This window comes from Lissotriton helveticus, chromosome 6 (genome assembly GCF_964261635.1).
Source record: "Lissotriton helveticus chromosome 6, aLisHel1.1, whole genome shotgun sequence".
Classification (NCBI taxonomy): Eukaryota; Metazoa; Chordata; class Amphibia; order Caudata; family Salamandridae; genus Lissotriton; species Lissotriton helveticus.
This window is the reverse complement of record NC_136067.1, coordinates 1672004769-1672018066: the sequence shown is the minus strand read 5'-3', so window position 1 is coordinate 1672018066 and position 13298 is coordinate 1672004769. Positions and strand designations below refer to the sequence as shown.

The 13298-nt window shown below is 38.6% G+C and overlaps 1 protein-coding gene across 2 annotated transcripts in view; it reads left to right on the top strand.

Moving 5' to 3' along the window:
• TMX4 (thioredoxin related transmembrane protein 4) overlaps positions 1-7412 on the top strand; it is a 445504-nt gene extending 438092 nt beyond the window's left edge. The window contains exon 8 of one of the 2 annotated variants that reach the window (XM_078649523.1): positions 6531-7412. In XM_078649523.1, the coding sequence (XP_078505649.1) occupies positions 6531-6808 (278 nt within the window). In that variant the 3' untranslated portion in view covers positions 6809-7412. The remainder of the gene's footprint in view (positions 1-6530) is intronic. The other variant, XM_078649521.1, reaches the window with a different exon arrangement.
• Positions 7413-13298: the final 5886 nt, after the last annotated feature.

Sequence of the window (13298 nt, the reverse complement as noted above, 5' to 3'; positions counted from 1 at the left end):
TCTTTCTGTATCAATAACGGCTCTGTGTTATGCTGCGGTACAGTAGCTCCTCTTTCGGCCTTACCAGTAGGCTTCTTGTGGTCTTTCTGACTGTGCTCCTCTGTGGGGCATTCACTTTCTTCGAGGGCCTTGTAAGAGCTAGAGCATCTTTTTGACTCCACATACGCCAACCGTAGGCTGCTTATTGGGATGCACATGGGACAAATGAGCAGTTTGCTGAACCTGGGTAAACTCCCTGGGAGAGCAGTCTTGTTCCTTTGGGGCATGTATCCCTAGTCGCGCCAGTTTTCCCATCCTCCCTAGCTCTGGAGCATGCAAATGACAATGCCACACACAGAGTTCTATAAAAACATCTTTATTCTTCGGCCTGCAACTGTTACCTGAATGCACTACGTTATAACCTTTATTGGCCAGAGCCAGGTACCTCCAACTGATTATGTAACTTTGTAAGGAATCCACTGAGGACCACAAGGGTCCTACTGCATATGATCACCCAAAACTACACTACCTAAAACATTGGGCAATTGTTTCAAATATGGCCTAGCCGCACCACCAATATTGTTGGCCCTTTTTGTCCATGCGTCCTATAATTTGTCAGGTAGAGATTTAAATTACTAACAAGCTATATTCCCATGGTTAAAAAAGGAGCTGAAAATAAAGGCAAGCCTACATGTTTTTCCGCATGGATGGTGTTTGGATGGTGTTTGGAATCTTCACACAAGGGCCGCAGCTGTGTGTTGATGTTAAAATGACATTCCTCACATATGATCTTCGGAGTATATCATATAAGTATGATGTTTAGACATTGATGTTTTCCATTTTCCCCACTATCTATGCATTTGGAAACCACTTGTGAAGTGTTGTCTTATGATGTGCTTCGGTAACTTTACAGGGAATCCTAACTGAGCCCCTTGTTGTTGAATTATCACGGTAGGAAAAGCCTGAAGAGACTCACGTTGCTTCAATGACTTAAGAAATGTGGACTTTCATTGACCACTGGAATCTATTTGTGGTAGGGATTTCTATTGTGGCTGGAAACATGTAGACATTGGCCACAAAAGATATAGCATATTTTGTAGAAGTCCGTGGAAAGACAATATGTATAGAACTTGTTCTAAATTTGAAGCGCAATCCGTTAACGTCCCTTGAACTGCACACCGCTTTGACCTTGCAAAGATATGCATTGGTACGTCTTTTTATCTATATGATGAGCATTTGAAGCAAAAATGATGCAAGAACAGTGGCGGCCGGCAGAGGTAAGAGAGGTGGGGAAGTCTACAGACTTTGTGTTAGTTAAAATTAAATAAAAAAATTAAAAACCCACTGATCTTGCGCTCACCGCATCGCCGATGTGGCGACCGCAAGGTAAGATGTTTTATTTTATTTTTTTATTTAATTTTAACTAACCCGTCGTCTGTTGACTTCCCCCCCACCCCGACCGCCCCACTGCTCCTACCTGTGCCGGCGGCCACTGTACAAGAAGTGGCACAGATGAAAACATTGGTAGATGAGACCAGAAAATACGTGTTTGCTAAATGAACTTATGAGTTGCAAAAAATAGCAACCATGTGAAAAAAAAATGGGAGACAAAGAGACTTTTCAGTTTTAGAAAGTGTATTTGAGAACTTACTATCTTTGTTTGATAGTGTTAGTATTTCAGTTTGTCTCTATTGTACTGGCCCTTTTTATTGCAATGGAAGTAAAGAAATTCAACAATGACAATGGAATGGAGTGAGTCACAGTTTAAAGCCACAATTCAGAGCTCGATTTTAGTTCCTCTAATACACTCACAGATATTTTGTCAGCTAAAGCACCTCTTTACAAGTAGATATAAAAAAATCACCCATCTAATTTAATAATACTCCTTGCTATATCAAGAAATGTAGGAGGGCAAAGACAACATTAGATGAGTCAATGAAAGCTAGAAATTAAGTCGGAAGTGGCGGAAAGGAGAAAGATCTATAAGGATGCCCTCAGGAATAGCAAAAAAAATTGGGAGGACTCCCAGGCAACAGATATGAAATCATCTCTGGAAAAGACATACAATGTCCTTTTGGCGCATCTTGGAAAAGACATCTTCAAATGGTGAACCTGAGACCTATGTTCCGCTGGAAGTTTGGGAAGATCATGTTGGAAATGTATATGCCTATCACCATGTGACAACTTCCCCAATACGTAGTCTAGTAGAGACTCCTGACCTTGATGCAGAAGCTGCTATCATACTTAATTATTAGTGTTTTTCTTTAAAAGATACTTAAGAAGCTTTTCTCTAAGAAGGGGAAAATGCTCAAGGGCCTGCACAATCCCGGGGAACTTGTACTTATCTGAACCCACTGTTTGACTCCCCTATATAAAAATCTTCTCGAATGCCATTAATTTCAGGTGAGAAAATAACTGAATCTTGGAAAGGAGCAGAATTGTGTCAAAAGGGGAGTAAATATAACCCCGAAATCTACAAATCTATGAGCCTGATTGACAGTCTACAAAACATTTCCTGACAGTTTTATTTAAATTGAATGACTAAATGGTTGAATATAATATATTGACAGATTTATAGGGAGGATTGCGACTAAATGTATGTGCACTTGACCAGATCTTCCACTTCCAAATACTACACTGCAAATATATCCCCTTTAAGCAAGATCATCTTTATGTAGCTTTTGTTGACATGAAGGCTGCTTTTTATTTAGTTCCTAGGAATCTACCCAGGGAAGTGCAGAACTGTTGCATGCCAGAGCCTTTGTAGTCAACCTTAATGAAACTCCACAAACTAACCTATGCTTAAAAAGGGGTATTAAGGGGGAGCTAACAAGAAGGATTCCCATAAACAAGGGTGTTAGTGTTATCCTTTGGCTCCCAACTTAGCATTTACATCAATGGGGTGGTCGACTGACTGAATAAGTGTCAAATTGTAACTCCTAAATCAGGGAAGTTATCTATCCCGTGTTAATGTTCACTTAGGATATCAATAACAGCTATGGGGTTGTAAGTATTGCTAGATCAATTCTCACACTTCTGATCCCATCGGGGTCCTGGGGTTAATACAGGGAAAACTAAACGTACGTTCTGGACCCCCATGCTCTTACTAAGGAAGCATGCTGGTAGAGGGAGTTTCATTGGAGACAGTTAAGAGCTTTGGCTACATAGAAGAAAAACTTGCTGACTCCCTGTCCTAGGGCAGAAGAAAGTAAGATGATATTATAACAGAGATCAACGCTAGCATGAAAAGGTATATTGTTACATCATGTAGGCAAATTTCTCCTGCTATGCAAGTTTACAGGGCTTTATATGAGAATGAAAAATGGGATTATGTGGACATGGTGCCCCTATAGGAATGTGAAACTTCTTTTATAAAATCATTCTTTAATCTTCCCAACAGTGTCCTTTTGGTTCCACTTTGTTTTGAGATAGCCTTACACAGGGTCAACCATTTGGCAAATCTTAGACAACAATTGTATTGGATAAGAATCACGTCTGTTAGCAAATTTGAACCATATAGAGCTCTGCTAGAGATCTGATTTGCCTAGACAAATATTGCTCTACCCCTTGGCTTAGTTTCCTTCGGGCATGGCTACTAAGGCTACACCTTGGCGAATTATGGAAAAGCCCAGAAACTATAAAGGGAAACTTTAGATTAAGGGCAAAGGATTTTATCATCCGTATGTCAGGGAGAAAGTCTGGATTGAACAGAGAGATGACGAGCTAACTGACAAATTTCTATCTCATAAATCCATTCTAGGATGTGAATCCTACATGAATAGAATTGCGCCATATAACACAAAAACAGTGTACATAATGTTTGTAAAATACAGTAGCAAAGGAGGTCTGTCGTGCTTGTTTCACATCAAAGGAAAGTGAACATCATTTTTTATTCTTTTATCCAGCCTGTAGTGCCCCTAGGAAAAATATATTATTCCTTTATGCCTTTTGATAAGTGTAAGACACATTTGGGAGGCGATGAGGCTTTTGAAAACAGTTACCTCGGAAAAGATTGTTTTCACACTGTCAATATTGCATTTTGTTTATGGATTCTAGTGGGCATCTTAGGTTGTATATAATAACGTGTATTTGTTTTATAATTTTTTTTAAATGCCATTTACATTTTCGACCTCAAGGTAAGTGTTATGCACTTTTGGAGTACATTTTATTTTTATTATTTCATTGATATACATTTTATGTATGTGTGAATTCCTACATGTTTTTATGAGGAAATACCAAGAAATTAAGTATTTATAATCATGATGATCTCAACATCATTTCAGACGGAGACTGTAGGTATTCAAATGAATTTTAGTAAATCCTTCATGTCAATGTCCGTAATTATTAGGGCTCCGCAACCAGATAATGGAGTCCTATCTCGAATATACAGAAGGGGAAATGCCAACCTGCTGAATGAGCTGGATAATGGGACAAATGCAATTTTGACTGCTATTGCTAATCCTTCACCAGTAGTCAATGTGGATAAGGACTGGATTGTTAAATAAACAATATATTTACACATTTGTACTATGATCATCTAGAAGATGGGGTATTAGATTTTGAACTAAAAGACATAGAATGGGAAGAAGGATAAGAAATAAAAATGTTTACTCTAAATAGCAATTTAACATATTCAGGCACTTAACATTTTCACTACCAATTTCTAACCAATGATACAATGGATGAGATAAGGCTCCCTATTTTGTTCTCAGTGATGTTGAAATAAATGTCAGAATTTAGAAATGATTATGGCTGTTATGATTTCTGTTTGACTCTCTGGTGCATCATACTAATGTACCCCTATGAATTGACAGGCCCCATACATGCATATTGTGAGGTATCTGTATAGTTTTGAATTTGTTAAAATAATTTGTTAAAGTTTGATGCTACACAACGTTCGTACATAGTGGACAAAGTAGATATGATCAATGGGCAAATCAAAGCTGATCAACATTCCCACAGCACACTTAGAATGGTACAATATTCCAGCCAAATTGTTGTTTTAGGGCCAGATGTACGACCTTTTTTAGCGCCACAAACAGAGAATTGGGCTGGTTGTGGCTGCTAAATAGCCTTTTGCAATGTACTAACCCTATTTTGTGAGTCGGTTACCTATTACCAACTCACAAAATAAGGTTTGCGAGTCGGTATTAGGAAGGGGTTTTTCAAGGGCGCCCCTTCCTAATAGCGAGTTGCAGGGGAATGTATGAATGTTTTGCCACCGGAATGTGGTTGCAAAACATTCATATTTTACTGACTCTGTGAAGGAGGTGGTAACCCATTTGCAAACGGGAAGTAGTCCCTCCTGTTTGTGAATGTGGGTGCTAAAAATTTTTTAAAAGCAGGCAGTGGTCCCATGAACCACAACCTAATCTCAAAAAATTAAAAGGTAAGCTTTTCATTTTTATTTTTGAAATGCATCTGGCTGCATAACAAAAAATGCTTTATTTCAAAGCAATCAAAGAATCCCTGTGAGTGCAGGCCATTCTCAATAGGTTGAAAATGGTGTATTGCCTCATGAATATTGATGAGGCAGGTCCCATGCAACTAATTTGGGAATCGCAAACAGTGTTAAACACACTGTAGTACATCGAAGTCTGCGATTTCATAATAGCGAATCACAACAATTTGCTATTAGGAAATCGCAAAGCCGCGATTTCGTAGATCTGGCCCTTAATCTCTACTCTAAGTAATCTGTATGTTTTGATATTGGTGTAGATACCAGAGTTTTCTGAAATTTCCCTTGACCTCACTATATATTTTTAGAAAATAACTAATTTAGATTCTGTTTTACAAAACAGGGATTTTTGTGGCATGACTGTATGATACAGTTGGTATGTTTCCACACTGATTTACACATTCCTCTATCAATTGTTTCTATTACCCTGCTCTGAAGCAGGGAATTCAAACTTTAGCTGACCTTTTTTTCAAAATGTAAAATGTAATCAAATATAGGACTGTGAATAAAACACTAATCTTTCAAAACAATGTTTTCTACATTTCTTACATTAAAGTTTTTGGAAATTAATTTTACATTTCAAAGACATTTTTATAGACAGTCACAGAACGCTACAGCCCCCTCAAACTACAGCATATCAGAAAAACACACTCTCATCCCAAACCTTTTGTGCAAACTCAACATTTTAGTCCCTCACTTTATTTGCAAAACACAATGTATTGTGATTCCAACTCTTATTGGGCGGCACATGTTTGCATGAACTGGGCCTCAGACCATAACATCAAAGGGATTAAAGAAGGAGCAGAATCGTACTATTTTGAGTTGACTTGAATCCGAGTGACCAGCTGTGGACTTTGTAAGTGATTTGTCACTTTCACAAAAGGTTCTTCCTTCATTTTATCCGTACTTGACCACTAATAGCAATTCAATAACACTTAAATGTTGATTCAGTTCATTGGATATATCTAACAGAAACAAACTAGTACCTGATAATGAATGTATACTTTGTACACAATTGGAGTATTTATTCTGTGTTATGCAAATGTGTAGGAAACACAGGCAGTTTTAAACATGTTTGTTCTTTTTTCCTCAGAAGAAGTGACTGAAAAAGAGAATGTGGAGGTTTCGGATGAAGAATATGAGGAGCAAGAGGAAACTCTAGATGAAAAGAAAGATTTATCTGACGTTGAGGATGAAGAAAATAATGGAAGTGACAGAGCCTCTGGTGAAGACTCTGCTGCTGATGAAGGTGGTTCTGAGGCTGGGGAGCAAGATGAGGATAAACCTGAACAGCATCCAGCTGATCCTGTAGTAGAAGCAGAAGGTTCTGTACGACACCGCAATGTCCCAGTGACAGAAAATGAACAATAGAGTCTTTGATTATGCTTTTTGTTTACATGGACCAAAGAAAACCTGCCTGTTGCCCATCAGATCTGCAAATGAAGATAACAAACAAACTGTTGATATTATGGCTAGAAGATTTAATTTTCTGAACTTGATATTCTTAAGGTTTCTGTTTTTTACCAATACCTTTGTATGTTTCTGGAATTTCTCTTAGCCTTGACAATCTCCATCCAAACTGATTTATTGGTAAAGTGATGAAATGATATAGTGTTCTGTTTTTAAGTCCCATTAGCATACATAATATATTTTGTTTTATAGATTTCAAAAACTAAGTCACATCAGGCAAATATATTTGTGTTAGTCAATTTAATTTAATTTATGTATTGGTTGTTATTGAAGTCGATTGCAAAAGGTACAGGCCATGTATGACTTATTTAATTTGAAATGCTGTTTATAATTTTGCCTCTCCTAATGAAACTACCTTTAGGTTATGCTTTTTTTGGCACCTGTTGCAGCTTTGATGCAAAATGGTCAAACAAGCTTTTTCACATGTTGAAATTATCAACATACATTGCTAAGCTTGTCCGTCGTTCCCTTTTAAAAAGAAAACAATAAAGCTTTTTTGTTTTTTGCTTAATTTGCAATTTTTATGTGTATGATTGTATTTATTGTGTATATATATATACATATATATATATATATATGTACATATATATATATATATATATATATATATACTACCAACTGGCGGTCACCGGTAGGTAGTTATAGTTAGGACCTTGATTCTATTAAAAAAGCGTTTGTTCTTTTGCCAATATCTTTGCTGCTGGTTTACAAATCTTTGCATAATTTTCAAAACTAATGGCGCACTCCGGACAGCTCCAGTCTTGAAAATTTTGGGGTGATTCGTCAAGCGGGGGCTGATAAAAAAGGGAAGTCCCAAAACGTGTTCTCCATGTTAATTTCAATAGGAAACTTTAGACAAAGCTACAGAAAGAGCCCTTTTTTTTTAGCTGGTGTAAATCCGTTCAGTAGTTCCTGAGAAATTAGAAAAAGAAAAGTTTTGCTATCTGAGCACCGAGGACAGTTCATAAACCCTCCCGGGCACGAGCTTCACTCTGATTGGCTGCCAATATTCCAAACCAGGTACTGAAAACAGTGAAATAAAGGTTAAAGAACAAGAAAAGGGGGAAGGGTAGAAACAACCTTGTGGGATCCCCTAGGCCTGCTCAGGGGATCCCACAAGGACACCCAGGGCCATAGAAAGCCGAATTAGCGCTGCAAACGCAGCTTCTGGTACATTGCTGGTGGGGCAATGAGGTCCTCAGGACACAAGTGGACTTCATCCTCCGAGCAGCAGTGCGCCAGAAGCCACGTTTGCAGCCTGGTGTAAAAAGGGGCGTGGCCTCAGAACACCTCTCTGCAATGCAGGTCTGTGGCGCTTACTGGTGGTACCTGTTGGGCTATTTGGCCCCCCGGGACCCTCAAGTTTCAAAGGGACTTAATCCCCCAAGTTACAATCTGCCAGGGGGCGGGTTTGCACAGTGGTGCAGGGAGGGGGCGGGGCCTGATATAACAAGTGTGCAAACGTGCCACCTGACGCATTGTAAATTGAGGGATTACGTCCCCTTCAATCCTGAGGGTTCCTGGGGGCCAACCCCCTTTTTACATCACTCAGCAAACGCGGCTTCTGGTGCACTGCTGGTATGCAATGAGGTCCTCTTGTGTCCTGAGGACCTCAGGACACAAGTGGACTTCATCCCCCGAGCAGCAGTGTGCCAGAAGCCGCATTTGCAGCGTGGTGTAAAAAGGGGCGTGACCTCAGAACACCTCTCTGCAACACAGCTACGTGGACTCTCAGGATTCAAGGGGACTTAATAGGGATGTTATAGTTAGAAATTATCATTTAAAAAACCTCGAAAATTCACTGAAAAAAATAGGTTTTAGGGACGTTATAGTTAGAAATTAGCATTTAAAACGCCTTAGAAATTCACTGAGAAAACCATAGGTTTCAGGGATGTTATAGTTAGAAATTAGCATTTAGAAAACCTTAGAAATACACTGAAAAAACCATAGGTTTCAGGAACGTTATAGTTAGAAATTAACATTTAAAAAACCTTAGAAATTCACTGAAAAAAACGCAGGTTTCATGGAGTTATAGTTAGTTGGACATTTCACTCATACAAAACCAGAGAAATTTGCCCTTATAGTTAGTAGAGCAAACTATAACTCGTGCCCCCGCAATGCACTGCTGATGATGTCACAAATTACATCACTCATGACATGGTCAGTGATATCACTCATGACATCATCCATCTGATAATCTGATGCACCTCCTCATGCTCTAATAAACCTTTTAAACACCCACTCTTAAATACGGACTACCAATATCGAAAACACAGACAGACCAATAGAAGTTAGTACATACCCGCTCTTTGATTCCTAGGTCTACACACACATATCCACTCATTCACCAATACAGTAACTCATCATTACAGCAATATCATATGCACTCATACACTTATACATACACTCACACACAGACACTCATCCATACACTTACTCACTCACCTACTCAGTCATGCAAAAAATTAATTACACCCATTTACTCACCTATACAGTTATACACAGACCAGCCCACCTATTTATGCAAATACTAACACATACTTACTCTTTTATACAATCACTGATACAAGCACACACTCATCCATACAGCCACTGTCACAATCACTCAATCTCACGTATAGTAATTTATATACTCCAACACTCACATGTACTGCCTTTCACATATGTAGTTACTCACACATGTCACTGAGACATCCATTCACTCACCAACACACCCATACACACACTCACCCACCCATACAGCCATTCACAGATGCACTCTTTGAACACATACACCCAGTGAATCACCCACTCAGGCAACTCTGCACAGAGTCACCCACCCCCCACCCACTCACACAGACACTCAGGCACCCATGCAGATACTCTGACAACCAATCAGTAACCCATATAGACAGTCATGTAGCTACTCACCAACCTTTGAAGCCGCTTATACACCAACTTATACAGACATTTACACAGTTTACTCACTAACCCTTGTATTCAGTAAGATACGATTAATCAGTCACTTATACAATCCGTCATGCACCTACTGAATCACCCATTCAGACACGTATACACCCACTCGTTCTCAATACACCTTGTAATATATATATATATATATATATATATATATATATATAAACATATTTAAAGTTTACAGAAAGACACATTCACTGGATAATGTCATCAGTAATGTCATGTGAGATGTCATCAGTGATGTCACTGACCATGTCATGAGTGATGTAATATGTGACGTCATCAGCAGTGCAATGCGGGGGCGCAAGTTATAGTTAGCTCTACTAACTATAACAGCCAAATTGATCTGGTTTTGTACGAGTGAAATGTCCAACTAAGTATAAGGCCCTGAAACCTGTGTTTTGTCAGTGAATTTCTAAGGTTTTTTAAATGCTTATTTCTAACTATAACGTCCCTGAAACCTATGTTTTTCTCAGTATATATATATATATATATTACCTACTGGCGGTCGCCAGTAGGTATATATAGTTAGGATTTTTTCTCTATGGGTTTTTTGAAAATTCTATGTCTAATAACTTTGGCGTTTGTGGACGGAATTGGCTGAAATTTTCAGGAAAATGGCACATTTTGTTTCTGAGCAGCCCTTGAAAATTTGGGGGGGGTTCGTCAAGGGGGGGCCGAGAAAAAAGGGGGGTCCCAAAACGTGTTTTTAACATTGAGTTTTCCATAGGGCGGTTGGCCTCACTTTTAGCCCGAACGGCTGAATGGATTTGCACGAAACTTGGCAAAATTGTAGGGACTGGTAGCCCGATGTGCCTTTTGTAGGTCTCAATATATGTGCTCCAGTGGATTTTGAGAAATTAACGTTTAAAAAAAGATATATATCTGTAACAGCGGACCGGGCAGCGTCCTAGGACGCGTACTTTTCGCGCAACGGAGCTTTGTGAAGCGAAGCTGATTGGTTCTCCGGCGTCTGTCAACATTCCAAACAGTCCGTAGCGGCCGCCATCTTGTCTCTCGGTAGGATCGAGAGACAAGAGGAGGCCAAAGCGAAGGGGCAAATGACCATAAGGGGGAATAGTAGATCCTCGCTGACCCCCTAGGTTTGATGTGGAGGTTTTAAAAGGGCCCCGCGGGGCAAAAAAAAATAATAATAATAATAATCGAACACCTGAATGGATTTGCACGAAACTTGGCAAAATATTAGGGACTGGTAGCCCGATGTGCCTTTGCTAGGTCTCAATATATGTGCTCCAGTGGATTTTGAGAAATTAACGTTCAAAAAAAGATATATATCTGTAACAGCGCTCCGCTTCGCGTACTTTTCGCGTTACGGAGCTTTGCGAAGCTGATTGGTTCTCCGGCGTCTGTCAACATTCCAAACAGTCCGTAGCGGCCGCCATCTTGTCTCTCGGTAGGATTGAGAGACAAGAGGAGGCCAAAGCGAAGGGGGAAATGACCATAAGGGGGCATAGTAGATCCTTCCTGACCTCTTAGGTTTGATGTACCATTTTGCCAAGTTTGGTGTAATTCCGTTCAGCCATTCAGGCTGTAGACGTATGTAAATGTCCTATGGAAAATTGCATGGGGAAAACACATTTGAAAGTGTTGAAATTTAGAACCAATTAAAATGTTACTTTGGTTTTGTATTTGTGTGTGATGAAAGTTAATTGGTTATGTATATATGTCAAATGAGAGGAAACCACAGCCATTTTGTGATACTACTGTCTGAGGTACATTTGTGAGGAATTTTTGGTGGTGAATTTCTGGTGTTTGATTTACACAGTACTAACACTTCTGCTACTTTTAAAAAGGTGAGTTGTTAATTTGTAAGGGGAACTATGTTGTACACTTGAAGATAATTTGAAAAATGTTTTCTGTTATTTATTTGCAGTCCTTCTGTTATACTAAATACTTGATGAAGTTAGTTTTATATTATGTATTACTAAAAACGATAAATGAAAGTGATTATTTTTTTCTGCAATTTACAGCAAGCAATTTCAAAATAAAATGGCTCACAATGAAGAGACCGTGGCAATTTCTTTTGAATTGTCCACTACATTGATTGAAATTGAGAGCACCAATAATGAAATATTGTCACAAGGAGGACATGACTTGTATGATTCCATTAGATTGATTGAAATGGACAGCACCAAGAATGAAATATTGTCACAAGGAGATGACTTGAATGATTCCACTACATTGATTGAAATTGAGAGCACCAATAATGAAATATTGTCACAAGGAGGAGATGGCTTGTATGATTCCATTAGATTGATTGAAATGGACAGGACCAATAATGAAATATTGTCACAAGGAGGAGATGACTTGAATGATTCCACTACATTGATTGAAATTGAGAGCACCAATAATGAAATATTGTCACGAGGAGATGACTTGAATGATTCCACTACATTGATTGAAATGGACAGCACCAATAATGAAATATTGTCAGAAGGAGGAGATGACTTGAATGATTTTTTTGATCAATCTCTTGATGGCGAATTTATCGAGTGTTTGGAGACCATAGAGTTACAAGAATCATCATTGCAGACTTTTAATGAGGAGATTCCAGATGAGATGATTGAAGAGGAAATTACTGATGAGGACATGTTACTAGTTGTTTCAAATTTAGAAAATTTTGAAGAATAAATTTATATTTAGAAATCAAAAATTGTTTGAGACATTATTTATTTTTATTTTTAATTTATGAGGTTGTAGCGAAGTGATTGTAGTATAAAATGAGACTTATAGTATAGAGTGCAACATTTTTATGTTACATGGTAAGTTTACTCATATTTACTTCCCTTCTGCCACTATATTATCTCCAATGTGTATTTGACATGTCTTCTTCATCTCCGGCCTCCTTTCTCTCACTGTGTGTCTCCGATGCATCTTATCGCTGGTATTTTGTGTAATTACAGAAGAGAGTAAAATAAAATAGTTCGGAACGTGAAAAGGGGGCAAAGTAGAGTACTCCTCACCCCCTAGGCCTTTTTAGGCGGTCCCAAAAGGATCAGTTTCTGCTTTCCTGAGAGATTATGGTATGAGTTCCATATACCACAATAACTTGCATTACAACATGCAAGATATCTATCTCCTATTACCAACTTTTGGAGATATTCGCGCTAAGCGCGAATATCTCCAAAAAGTAACACCTGCCCTGAGCAGTTCTTAGCCATGTTATCCAATGGGAGGTGGATAACATGGCTAAGAGTATTAGCTCGGTAATGCATGAATATCGCTGAGTTTTTAGCGATATTCATGCATTGCGGCCGTTTATTATCGCATTTGCGATAAACCTTGATAATAGTAAGGTTTATCTTCGATAATTTCTGACGATGCTTAGTGGTAAAAAATTGGTTGGTAAGCATCGTTAGCGATAAATATCGCTTAACTTTGGTAATATGCCCCAACGTCTGTTAACGTTCGATTC